Consider the following 13,927-nt stretch of genomic DNA (forward strand, 5'->3'; position numbering starts at 1 on the left):
CACAATTAGAACTTGGCATTTGAAAAAATTGTGCATTTTATTCCAAATCCATTTATGTGATACTTTAGCTTTCAAACATCCCTGTGGAGTCATAAAGACAGGAATATCATTTCTGTGTTACAGACTGTGAACCTGAGTTCCACGTATAGTAAATGCTTTGTCCTGAGCTCACAAGTTGAGATAGTGACACAGCCAGAAAGAGGACCTAGGTTTTAGACTCCAGTCTCAGAGCCCACAGTGTGGACTGTGTCACTGGGGCAGATAGAGGGTCCTACTTTGTGGGCTAAGGCAGTTTCCATGGGAATGGGGGCCTTGAATGATGCATTCCCATGGAGGCTCTCAGAGCTATGCAGCAGCTGGCCACATTGGCAAAAAGATTCTGTAGGAACCAATAGGATGGGCACAGTGTTCTTGCTCTCCGCCCCAGCTCACCCTCCGCTAAGCTGATAGCTGTGGGAATAAAGTGCAGTGTTTGGCAAGATAGAAAGGGTGGCAGCTGCCCAGAGCCCTAATTATAGTGTCTTCCCGGCTGGGACTTAGGTCCCTTCAAGGGGCCCTTTTTCTACATTCTTATGTCATGGGTTATCGTAAGGTAGATGCTCTGGGAAAAACCATGGGGCTAAGAACATGTTGCTCTTTTTCCTCATGTTACTTGCATCTGTACAAACAAGGTGTGCTCCTTTCAGAAGCGACATCTAGAATCAAGACAAGCTTCCGGTGGTTGAAGTAGCACAAGGACCTTTCAACCTTTTGCTGATTGTTTTTTGTTTTTTTTTTTTTCTTTCTTCCTCAGATTAGCCTGCTGAACTCAATTCATGAGAATTTCTCACAGTAAGTGTTGTCATCCTCCTCCCTGTCACTGCCTTGGTGCTGTCCCTTGTCTTCAGCTCGCCTTCATGTTGCAGTGGTGTGGTTGAGTAAGACAGAGCTCACATGTGATTCCTACACCTCCACCCCTGCTGCCACGTGCAAACGTGTCTTGGTTTACATGGTCCTGAATTCTTGCAAAAACGCAATGATATTAGAGCGAGTTTTGAAAACACCAAGGAATATCTTAGGAAAAAGTTAACTTGCAAATAATTTGACTGTGCCTAACTAACTAGTTTAATCTCTTTGGGTATTACTTTTTTGTTGCTAAGATTAGATTAATACCACTTGTTCTTGAGCACTAGAGATCCTTTAAAATTTGGATAATTATATAATTAAAAAAAATTTTTTTTAATCTTGTGGTAGATTTTGTTTTTTAGTTAACATGCATCCTCCAAGCTGCTTTATTCAGAGATGAATTTTCTCTCCAAAAATTGGATGGCAAGGCCCACCTATACCCAAATCATAGCAGCCCTCCAGCCTGCCGATGGCCGGCCCACCGTCTGGCAGCCCCACGGCTAGCTCGCTGTGCCACAGGCTTCCTTTCCTTCCAGCACAAGTCTCTGCTTTCCCCTGGCAGGTGACCAGCGACTAAGATTTTAATGGATTGCAAATTCTAGATTTTAAGCTTCGTTTCTAATAAACAGCAAACAAAAAATCCCACAGCTCCCTGATGAGATTCAACTAATGGCTTACAACCTTGTGACGTTTCCAAAAATGGTGCCTTCATCTTTATTTCCTGGTAATTGAGAGAGACTGCATGTTGAGCGTTTTTGTGATGAGTTCTGCCCTCTGTCAACCCACCCTTTGGGAGAGTTCTCAGTGTTTGTATGCATGTGCTCTTATCCTTTTGGCGTCATTCCCTCTGCAGAACTGGAGGTGCAGGGAAGTGTTTCAGGACATCAGGGAATCCACTCGTTTAGCTGCTGCTTCTGGAAACAGGACCAGGTTTTCCCAGCCTGGTTTTAGGAAAATCTCAGAAGGTCTCTTCCAGTCTTGAGCAGTGCCTTCAAATCCTCAGATTTTTAAAAACTAAATCGAAATCATTTCTTAAGCGGTACCTGCCATCTTTCAAAGTAAAAAATATATTTTTAGTTAATTTTAGTCACATTTTATTTTAAGAAAATACAGATAGTTAAGAAAATTATAGGAAGAATGGAAAAAAAAGATTAATTTTCATTTAAAAGACCAAGCTAATTTTCATGCCTTCCTCAGAGTTTAGGATCCCTAACTGCCTGGGATTCCAGGGCCCACATGGGTCCATCATGCCTTGAAAGGCCTGGTTGCCTCTTGGGGCATTATCTGGGGATGGGGCCAGTTCCTTGGCACCTCCCCCTTTCTCAGAGTCCTGTGTGCTGGTCATACCTTCTTTGGTTTTTCTTTCAGAGCCATGGCCTCCCCTGCTGCCCGGGACCAGTTTTTACGTCAGATGGAACAGATCGTAGAAGGAATTAAGCAAAGTAAAATGAAGGTCAGATGGTTCTTTTCTGTTTGTTCGTAGTGGTGATGGAGAAGGCCCTGCAAAAAGCAGGCCTCTTCTGGTTGTTCTGGGAGTATGCTCTTAGTCCTGGAGACACATCTTCAGTGTCTCTGCAGGGGGATCCCGCCATGCCTCTGAGCCTGCAGTGGGCCCAGCCAGCTCCAGGCGCTGTCTGCACTGGTGGTCCAAGGGCTGCTTTTGGCAGTAGCCCCCATGGATCCAACACCCGTGTGCCAAGCATGGTGCTGACCCACTCCTCAGAGCCCTCTTAAGTGGGTTGTGTTACTCCCATTTTACTGACTTTCACCAGCAGGCTTCCTCTCTTGCTCAGAATCACTTCCTCACTGGATCTTTGGTTCCTGACATTCTGCCATTAGAGATTCATTCCTGCAGATCTTGAGAGCATTTTAGTTTTCAGGAACCCCCTATAAAAAAATGCAAATAATTGTTGAACCGAATTCTGCTAAAGTGAGAGGATATTGAGCCTTGAAAGTCAGAAGAGAAAAGAGGAACTGATAAGGGATGTGGGAGTTCCAGAGAAGCTTTAAAGAGAATCATTTGGTCAGGGGCAGCGTGGGGTTATCCTCGCTTTGTGGCTCTGCATGTGGGCTGGTTTGTCAGTAGTGAAGTAGACTTGCTGACTGTCTGGAAGCCAGAAACACAGCTGCAGTTCCCTACTACCAAAACCAACGAATCTTCACTAATACCTCCAATGTCTTTTGCTTTTGGTCCTGTTTAAAAAATGTGTCACACCAAAGTGGTCCTCAGGCACAGCAGTAAAAACCTGCTGGTCTTAGGGCACCTTCTTTCATGATCTGAGGGCAAAGTGGTTCAGTGTGTGATGCCAGAAAGTAGACACATGAAAGAAAGGAATGCCTGCAGGACCTGTCATCATGATACCCACGCACAAAGACAGACATTCAGGCTGCCTGTAATCTCCTCTCACGAGAGATGAACTAAGGGCACAAGCTCTCCACATCCCTGTCCCTGTAGAAAATATTCATCTCCCCATTAATGACTTCAATAAAATGATGCCAAAGGAGCAAAAAAAAAAAAAATGGATCACTAGTAACAAGATTATTCAGCCACAAAAATGAGAGCAATGTGAGGCAGCACTTGTCGTGTGCAGGTACACATACCCAGACAGGACAGGCTGTCTCACAGAGAGTGAGTCTCTTCTCAACGCTCTGAGGTGTGAGGCAGGTGGAGGCCAGGGAACTGGCTCACCACAAGCCTGTAACAGCGCACATCTCAATGTGGTGGACCTTTCCACCCCTGGCATGCTCCTCCCCCGGGGAGCTGCTTTTGCTCATAGTAAAGAACCACAGGAATTTATTGGGCTTTTTCACTTGGTTTCCTCTTCCTGTTTACTGGGAGATGATTCCTGGGGGAAGAAGTAGGCCTGACCTTTCATTCTCTCCATTCTCTCCCAGGCTTCCTACTGGTGGCACATCAGTGCTGGCTGAGAAGGCTGCCACTGTGTCTGCTTCCCCCGCCAGGTGGTGGGGCACTCTGTGGGTGGTCAGGACCCTGACAGAGAAGTCTCTCTTTCTCCTGTCTTGTTGCTAGTGGCTAACGCAGCTCCTGGCCTGTGGTGGGCACTCGAACTTTTCGTTGAACAAGTGAATTCATTCATTTGACTCCAAAAGCAGAACAAGTGAATTCATTCAATTGACTCCAAAAGCAGTTCTCAAAGAGGGTTCCAGGTAGGGTTTGAATATTGACTAGCACCCTGAATGGAGTAAGTCTGTCTGCTTTGCAGAACAGCACTCATTTGGATGGATGTCTTTTGTTGCATTTGAAAAAAACCATAGCCCTCCCTGTCTCGGTGCCATGATGGGTCCTGTTCAGAGTAGGGGCAGCACTGATTTCCCCAGAACTGGCAGACGCAGGGTGTACACAGAATAGACCAGCAGTGGGTATAAGTAGTAGAATACGTGCTTATGGCCCATGGAAGGGTTCCTGAGTAAAGAGGGACTCACATATTAGTAGGCATTTTGGCCTCACCCAGAGGAGGTCTCTGCATCTTTGGAGTACTGAGAGCGAGGGCTCGGCCGAAGACTCTGGAGTTCCTGATCTGGAGTGTGAAGGGGTGGTACAATAAGCAAGGAGTAGGACTAGTGTGAGTGAGTAAGGGGATGCTGAGAACAGTGTGCAAGTGGAACTCAGACCTAAGAGTCAGCTCCTGATTCTGAGAGTAAGGGGGCCTCTTACCACTTCTTACCATGTGCTTTCTAGGATGCTAAATGTTAAGAAGAAGCACTATCTTTATTGAGTAGCTACTGTGAACCAAATGATGTATCATTTACTTAATACTTAATATAATATATTCTTTACAATAAAACCTGTGATATGGGTGATATTATCCTTATTTTACAGCTAAGGGACATATCATTCAAAAAGGTTAAGTAACTGTCCAAGGATACAGTGAGTGTCAGAGCTAGAATTTGACTCCAGGCCTTTCTGGCCTCAAGTTTATACCTTTTCAAGGTTTCCACACTACCTCCCAGAGTGGGTCCTGGATACATTCAAATTAAAGTGCATTGTTTGCATCCCTAGGATATAATCAGTCATGGCCAGATTTTCTGCTAGAGTACAGAGCAGACAGGAAAGTCCTGGAATCGACATGCCTGCCTGCTCTGCTAATTGTGAGACAGGGGCCTAGCTGTGAGGTCCCACCCAGCCCAGCAGGAAAATATCTGACGGCTTTGGGAAGTGAGGTCCAAGAAGGAACCGCAGTGGGCGTTGTGGCAGGAATTGTGAGCCAGTGATAGAGTTTCATTCGGGCAGCATCCGGAAGTCGGCCAGAAGGGAGTAGGGCTGACTGCTGAACCAGGGCTCTGAGTGTCGGAGGGCCCTGGCCAGGGTCCCCAGAGGGGAATGCCCACTTCTGGAAGAGCTGGTCACAAGGCAGGTTTCCAAACTCCAGACCTAGGCACAGGTATGCAGCAGGTGTCCGTGTGCAGACCTGTGGAAAGAGGAGAGCGCAGAGTCTCAGAGTTGGTTACCAGTGGACTTAGGAGCTGGGCATGTGGTTAGGACGAGGCAAATGCCTGTGTGGGGTAGGCCTTCCTCTGAATAAGGTGGGGTAGCCTTGGGGACACCAGGTTGCAGTTCACCTGTGTGATCAGCAGAGGCCTGTGGTGTGGAGAGAGGGGAGACAATGCTGAATAAAGTGCAGCCTATTCAATTTTAACTTGTGTTTACCAACTATAAAACCATTTCCAGAGAGTAACTCAAAAATAACATTCAGGCGTCAAAGGACCAGTGAAGCCAGGGCAAAGCATCACTCATAATTTCATTCAGCACTCAGTACGCTCTTGAGCACCTGCCATGAGCCAGGCACTGCTCAACACCACCTTCCTTCTGCGCTCACTTCCTGGCTGAGCGAGGCTCTGGTTTGTCTTCTGAAAATAAAGTGCATACTGCTGCCACCTCTACCTGAATGTCACCTCCTGAGAGAGCCCTCCCTGACCATCTTGCCTGAAGAGGCCGTGTACCCACCCTCCTCTCTGTCACCTAAGCCTGTTCATTTTCTTCTCAGTACTGATCACTGCTGGGGATTCGCGTGTGTAGTTCGCTGTGTGGGTGCTTGGTTAGTGTCGGTCTCTAGAACGTGTACTCTGTAAGAGCAGTGACCTTGCCTTGTCACCACTGCATTTAGTTCTCAAGATGTCTACTCACTCAATATTTATTAAATGAATAAGCTTTTAGGTGCCTTAGGAAAATCTCTTTAATCAAAGACTAGCCTTTATTTATGAGATCAAAATCCTAGAAATAACCTAAATTGTCCACCAATAGAAAGATGAGTAAGTAAGCAATGATGATTAAGAATATTGTATGGTTTTTTAAGTTGTAATTGTAGAAAGTCTGTAATAGCATGGAAACACTTACGCTAAGTAAAAAGAGAATACATAATTTTATACTATGATCTCAGTTATTTAAATCAGAGTTGCTCAACACAGCATTTGGACCAGATACTTCCTTGTTATGGGGCTATCTTGAGTGTTGTAGGGTGGTTAGCAGCATCCCTGGCTTCTGCCAGTAGATACAAGCAGCCCCCCTTGCCCCTCCCCACACACACACACAGCTGTGGCAATCTAATCTGTCTCCAGACATTCTGGGGGCAGAATAGCCCCTAGTTGAGAACCGCCAATCTGCTTGTTATGATATTATTTGTAGTCACAAAAAAATTTTTGTGATGCATAGTTAACACCTAATGATAGGAGAATTGCTGAATAAATTATAGAGCCTCTATGCAATGTCATGCAAATAAATAAACCAACCTCAAAAATGCTGTATAGAGGGAAAATACTGGAAGGAAATCCATGAAAATGTTAGTAATAATTGTCTTTTGGATGTTGCCAGCAGCCCTTCGTCAGAATGTGCGTTTTCTTCACTGTGTCCCAAAATGTTTCCACAGATGGAAAAGAAGAAGCAAGAGAACAAAATGAGAAGGGACCAGCTGAACGACCAGTACCTGGAGCTGCTAGAGAAGCAGAGGCTGTACTTTAAGACCGTGAAGGAGTTCAAGGAGGTAAGAGGAAGTTGGGCCAGGCATGTGAGGCTGACATGAGATCTGTGTTAACCTCCAGATGTGCCTTTCAAAACCAGAGCAATTCCTTAGTTCTCCCCTGGTCTGTAATGGGAAATAGCAAGTTGGCCTCTGACAGTTAAGTGTGGCATCTAGGTAGCTCAAGATTGTGTTGTTCTGTGGCCCATCTTGAGGCTCTAGTTGAATGTTCTACGAGACAGCATATCTTTATTTTCATTTTCCTAACGTTTAGTAAGCACATTAAACTCACAAGTAAACTAGCACCATCAGCCCACATCAAGGGCCACCTGGAAACAGCATTTGTTATGGATTCAGATCTACAATCGCCCGCGCCCCGGGCCCCCCCGCCCCCCCCACTCCTGCTCCCCTACCTCACCCCACCTTAGGAGGGGAGGGACATTGAGAAGCGGAATGGGAAGAGAGTGAACGTTGAGTGTGGCAAGCTTGAGTTCGAGTCCCACTTTTACCGCTTACCCACCATGCACTTCGGCTGTGACCTCATCCCTCTAAGCCTCAGTTTCCTCATTGATGGGTTCTGTTGAATCAGATGAGGGATGGAAGCATCTAGCACTGTGTTTGGTGCCTGGAACACCCAACACTCAACTGAATTTTTTGTCTCTGTCTTTTCTCCCTGCATTTGAGCAGGGTTACTGTCCATTGTTCCAGAAAGAAAAGTGTTTGCCCTTAAGAGAAAAGAGACTTCATTTGGTCTCTTGCCAGGATCTCAGCAGCTTTATTTTCAGGAATTCCTTCTGGCTTTCTAAACTAAATCCATGTGATTTTAGTGAGTTTAGAGATTGCTGAAAATGCAGAGGTGCTAAAGGTAGATTGTATCTTGGTGTTTACTCTACAGAATAAAAAATATAATCTATACCAATAATTTTGTTCTTATATCATTTTTTTAAGACTTTTCTCCCTTCTTTCCTCCCCCTTTCCTTTCTTCCTTATGTTTTCCTTCTCTTTTGTGTAATTGTAATTTTTGGTAGCCACAACTCATGGGCATTTCACAATCTCATCCTTTCCGTGAATGTTCCTCCAGCTCCTCCCATGCCCTTGGCGATATATCGAGTTGTTGAACAGACCCAGCCCCTGTGTCAAGGAGCTTCCTTTGTGGGGAGGGAGACAGAGGATACACTAGAAAACAGAAACTCTAGTAAACAAGTAGTAACAGATGAGAAGTAATTTCAGTTTTTGCCTTGGGGGCTAATGTAGGTGATGTGGTCAAGTGGAAAGGACTTGGCCGTGGGCAGAGCAGGAATGCTTCAGCCAAGAGCAGCACGGGTGAGGGGCTGAGGCTGGGCAGCATGGAGAGTAAGCGGCAAGGTGCTCCAGGGCTGGCAGGGGTGGTGCTGAGATTTTGGAAGGGCCAGTGAGTGAGCTGCCAGGGAACAAAGAGGGACCCTCTGCTGCCCGCCGGAGCTCTTTTTTCCCTTTAATCCAAATAACTCACCAAGAGAAAAGACCCAGAGGGGATGAATTACTTTTCAAATGTGGCTTGGACACACCAGCCCTGCCCTTTTGACAGCAGAAATACAAAGCAGGTAAGTTGGGAAAGATAAATATAAGCTGTCAAAATCAAAGCAAATAAAAGTAAAACAGAAACGCTTATTCTTGCAGTCCAGGTTCTCAGGGCTGAGGGCTTAGGGTGCCTTCCAAAGAAAACAGCTCCTTCAGATGTTAAGCGTCAAGATTTCTGTGTTCTGCGCCTGTGTACTGCGCCTCAGGCACAGTAACTCACACGTCAGAGACAGGGTGGGTCCTTCGGAGCCGGTGGAGACCTGAGACCAGGTGTTGTCATGCCTGTTTTCTTCCGTCCAAAGCAAGTCGGAGAAAAAGGGAGGGGGAATGCAAGATGTTCTTCAGACACCTAAATATATTTCATTTAAAGGACTCACCTTTTTAAAAAATAGCATGTCCTCTTGTTTTTTAATGTTAAAATTGCCTTTTTCTTTTAAAATAATGGTGATAGTATGTACTCCTTTTTTTTTTTTTTAAACATTGTACTTGGCAAAAATTTTAAATTAGCCACTACATGTCAGCATTCCCAAATCTTAAACTTTTTTCCATAAGCTCCTCTGAGGTAACTTGGTCCCTCTTGGGACCACCACCAGTACTGAGGAGGAGGTGGCAATGGGGGCCCCAGTCTCCACCCTGTTCCTTCAGCCAGAGTAATTCTGCTATTTTACACATTGCAGTTCCTGGTAAGATCTTGTTTGTGATAGAAAAACAGTTCGAAAAGGCAGACCTTCATCCCAGGTGGAATCTTCTCCCAGAACCCTCTCTGTTCTGCCTTCTTTCCCTGCCTCTCCCCCACCTGCTTGGTCGTCTGCTCCCAGGTTCTCAATTCTGCCGCATCCTGGTCCCTAGCACCTGTGCTGGGCAATAATTATTTTTCATGCAGAACACGGTATTATTGTCCAGAACATGGTCTTTGGCCACCTTAGTAGTTCCCTTTGTTGAGTTTGGTTTACTCCACATTAATTGAGCACCATTGATGCCCCATGGGCTCTGTGTGGGTAACAAGTCATGCCCTCATCCTGACTCCCGGCCACCTCTGCTATCAGGACTTTTTTAATTAGAGACATTGGGTTATCTCTGAAATTTCATTGGCTCGCTCGCCCAGGGAGAGTGTGTGAATAACAGGTTGGCCGGGAAACAGCACATACTCTGAAATCACCTTAATCACAGCATTACATTAATTCATTGTCTCTCACAAGGTCACCAAACCAGGATTTAAATTCTAGCCTAGCACTGACGAGTACAAACCATACATTTTTTGGAAGCTGGCTCTGGGTACCTCATCTCTAGTGAGCTGAGTTCACTGAGTGGCGTGTCTGGCTCATAGTGGGCCCCGTATGGTCTTCAGCAGGAAAGAAATAGAGACAGGGAGACATTTTTCCTTTTTTTCTAGAAAGAAATGCCTAAAGGACTCTTTCTGTATTTGCTTTGCACAGACAATATCATTCCGTAGTCTCCCAGAAGGCTTCTAGTAGATTGCATGAAATTTAATCAGTGTTCACACACACCAGGTGACAACCTAGGATATCTTTACTGAAAACTTCAGCAGCATCTCAGTGTGGTGTGATATACAGAACTACCCCTGGTGGAACTCTACCACAGGAGCGTTTGAATGCTTCTGAGGTGTTTTGCTCATTTAAAAGGCGAGGTGGCTGACAATTGAAGCTAATTTATTTATTCATGTTTTTATTTTGGAAATTTTCAGAAACACACAGAATTAGAGAAGGCAATATAACAACAGTGTGCCTGTCTGCCTGCTCTTGTTCCCTCTCCACCCCTCCCCACTTTTTGGCTAGAGGTTTTTCCCCCAAGCACATCTCAGTAACTCATTTTAAGAAGGAAAACTTTCTTCTTAACTTTTCTAATACAATTAAAGTTACTCAACTTCACCTTCTTTCTCTTCCCACCCGTGGGAAAAATTAAGTGCCTCCCCTCCAAATACATTTACTCAAGAAGTGCCAGAGTACCTTGGTTCTAACAGAATAATTTAGCCTACCCCCCAGCCCAGAGCCTAGCTGTTCCCCAGCTCTGAGTGGAAGATAAGTATAAACCGTACAAGTGAACTGGCATTTGTCTTAGTAAAACCAGGGTCATTGTAGCCGGAAAGATCAAAGGGCCTCTAGAGAGGTGGGAGCACCTAACGGGGCCCAGGGAGATGGAAACATTGACTCTGGGGTCTTGGATGCAGAGGGTTCAAGGGTGAAAGAAAGTTTCTCTTCCACACTAAGTGGATCTCCAAGGAAGCATGGCCATTGGAGACCTGGCCACCCTGTCAAGCCTGGGCCCTTGAGCTTGCCCTTTCCAGGCCCTTCCTACTACCACATTCACCTCTCAATTTAAACAGGGCTCCTTGTGACATGGCCCAGGGAAGAGGTGGGGGTTGTTTGCTCACAGATGGAGGTATCCTGAGCTCTCAAGGCCAGTGGGAACAAGGGGGAAGGAGGACCCACAGTGAGAAGCTTTGGAAGATGTCTGAAATCAGGAATACAAAATGATGCAGAGGTGAGCCTGCACTACTAGACGTCAGATTCCACGCACCGGATGGGGCAGTGACCTTCCTCAATAACATTCCTCAGCACAGACAGTAATAGATCTCATACTGCTCGTTTTTAAGGGGACAGGTGCCCCTTGATGCATCTCTCTCACCCTGCCTTCCATGAGTTTCTTCCTTTCTTAAAGCTAGGACATTCTTAACCTTCAGTGTTATCAGAGTAAGAACTTTTCTGCGTGCTCTGCTTGCAGTGTAAACGGGCTGCCTTTTATCACTCCTTTGGCTGCTGTTTCCGACTACCTTCTCCCCTTGCTCACCGTAGTTGTCCAAGATCGGCACATAAGTGTGGGCTTTCTGCTTCTGACCCCTTGAGGATTAGAGAAGCTTCAGGAAGCCTTTTGGAATGACCGTGCCTAATCCTCTCATCCTGTTCTCAGTCTGATAGTCCAGAAACTAATTGTCCTTATATAGCTGTCGTGCCGTTGAAGGTCAGCATGTCACCAGGAAGTTTCACCGTGCTCATAGCAGCGTACCAGGAGGCTGGTTTAGTTGGTCAGTAGGTGTCTCCCTGTGGGACTAGGGGAAGGATACTAAGACCATCTGGGCCTCGTGGGTGCTAACGTAGTCACCACCTCTCTGCTTCCCCTGCAGGAAGGCCGCAAGAACGAGGTGCTGCTGTCTAAGGTGAAAGCCAAGGCTTCCTGAAAGTTCCCCAACTTCATCAACGTACGTCCATGACTTTTTTTTAAATGCCATATATCGACTACAAGATTGTGAAATGGTTCTGAACGCTACAGTAGAGAGATGCGGGTGTAATGATCTCAACACCCTGGACATTTTCTTTCTCCGATTTGCTTCCATTTCATCTCTGTGTTGGTTGTTGTTGATGGAATCAGTGTAGACATTGTGGCTTGGATAACACCCATAATCCTGTGAAGAATGTGGGCAGTATCTGTTCTCTGTGTCGATTCAGCTTTTATTTCTTCAGTATCATTGCACATATGAAGGTACCTGTATTTGTATGGACTCTCTGAATAAAGAGGAATTCATTTGTTCAGCAAATGTTAATTGAGCAACCACTGAGAAGTAAGCACTGAGGGAGACAGAGAGAAGTATAAAACACAGACCCTGCACCTCAGGCACCTAGCAAGTGTCCTGGGGTGCAGATATAGCCCACTTGATCCCAGAGCTTTGCCACTTGGGATTTTTTTAGCAAACAAAGGCGTTTAGCTGAATGACAGCCCGTGTGAATGTTGGTCCCTTGGGCCCTTCATTGCCCATGGTGCCTTTATTCCTGGCTCCTCGAGGTCCCAACCAGGCTTAATGATGTAGCAACTGGCGTGAAAGGTCGGTGTCTGCTGTTGGTTTACTCCTTACACACTATTCATTGCTCAAGGTCATTTCACCCAAAATTGAAAACAGGGGCCTCACACTGAGGACACTTAAATAAGAATGACATATTATCATGCCCTATTTCTCATTTGAGTCACAGCCAACATGGGGAGGGACTTGTGCATCCCCGTCATTAAGAGCACATTAAATGTGCCCTATGCTCTGGATAGGTCATGTTGTAAGCACACAGATGAGACTTGCACACCCTTCACTGCAGTCCAGGGCAGTCTGTGATGAGTCCCAGAGTGACAGGCCATGAGCAGGTGCAGAGGGCAGCGAGAGGAAGAGCAGTGAGGTGTGCAGAGATCAGGAGACTTCATGGAGCAGGCAAGATTTGGGCTAGATCTGAAGGGGGACTCGCATTATAATAGGCAGAGATAGGTGGCAGGGCCATTTTGGATAAAGTACAACTATGATTAAAAACTCAAGGGTACGGGGAGAGGACGAGGTATGCTCGTTGGGAGAGGAGTGGACGGGTCTCGTCAGGAGGCCTTAGAGGCCAGTCTGGAAAGATGGGCGGGACCAGCCTTTGGAGGGCCTCGAGGGGAAGGCAGAGGGGTTGACTTATTCTCTGAAAATGAGCATTCCAGACCAAACACACAGCTCCTCCTGCCCTGGCCCTCAGGCCTCAGTCATGTTCACTTAACCTCAGCAGGAGGTTTGCGCTTCATTGTGCATAAGCCTGCACACATACCAGTCAGCAGGTTTGGACCATAAAACGTGAAAGCTTAAGCATGTCAGGGAAATAGGGCATTCAGTGCAGCCACAGGAGCCTCATGTTCATTTTTAGTGCCCTAATGTATGCATTAAGCAGGGTTGATGTGTACAGACTTAAAAAATTTCGTGCTGGATTGACAACAGCCGTCAGTTTCTGTGCCAGGGCCAGCAGGGCCTGCTGATGGGCATGGCTGCTCCTGGAGCTGAGTGCAAGCAGCAGTCTTTGAAATGGTACTCCCACGTGCTGAGCACACTTTCCCCAGGCCACGTGCATCTCCACTTAGGCTGGTCCCTGGGCCATGGTTGTTTGTGGACTGTGGAAGGGCTCCATGAAGTTGAAGCAAGTGACTGCCAAAGAGTGGGTGGCACTCTGAAGGCAGGGGAAGGAGACAGCAGTTTGACTGTAAACTATTTCAGGTTCAGGAAAACATCTGCACTATCTTGTTGAGAAGCTCATAGACCCATTCCCTAATTAACAACTTTTTGAGCAGTTAGGAGATTATTTGTATATTTGTCCAGAGGTGGCAGGGAGGAGGAGGGTGATATTCTGGGTTATGGTAGTCCACCTCTCTATATTATTGCCACAGCTAATCCAGAGCAACCAATAATTCTTTTTAAAAGTGGGGGCGTTTATTTGAGACTATGTTTCTAAAGAGTCATTTGGTTTGCTTTTGGGATAGGGAGGTATCAGTAGAAATCTTTTCCCTTTCTTTAATCTACAAAGCCTAATACAGATAATAAATTAGTTTCCATTCCTTGAACACGTTTTGCATTAGGCAGAAGCCAGTCTTGAGAATTCTCTGTTTGCCGCAGATAACCCACAGAGTGACTGGTGCCTTTGTGAGTAATTAGGACATTAAGTGTGCTTTATGGTCAGGCCTTAGAGGCTGAGGAGAGGCCCCGAGGC

At 46.1% G+C, this 13,927-nt stretch overlaps 1 protein-coding gene across 1 annotated transcript in view; it reads left to right on the plus strand.

Moving 5' to 3' along the window:
- Window positions 1–11,973, plus strand: part of CCDC93 (coiled-coil domain containing 93) — a 104,267-nt gene extending 92,294 nt beyond the window's left edge. The window contains exons 21-24 of the mRNA XM_058548836.1: window positions 794–831; window positions 2,254–2,338; window positions 6,771–6,884; window positions 11,563–11,973. Of these exons, the coding sequence (XP_058404819.1) occupies window positions 794–831; window positions 2,254–2,338; window positions 6,771–6,884; window positions 11,563–11,616 (291 nt within the window). The 3' untranslated portion in view covers window positions 11,617–11,973. The remainder of the gene's footprint in view (window positions 1–793; window positions 832–2,253; window positions 2,339–6,770; window positions 6,885–11,562) is intronic.
- The last annotated feature ends 1,954 nt before the right edge of the window (window positions 11,974–13,927 follow it).

This window comes from Diceros bicornis, chromosome 10 (genome assembly GCF_020826845.1).
Source record: "Diceros bicornis minor isolate mBicDic1 chromosome 10, mDicBic1.mat.cur, whole genome shotgun sequence".
Taxonomy (NCBI): domain Eukaryota; kingdom Metazoa; phylum Chordata; class Mammalia; order Perissodactyla; family Rhinocerotidae; genus Diceros; species Diceros bicornis.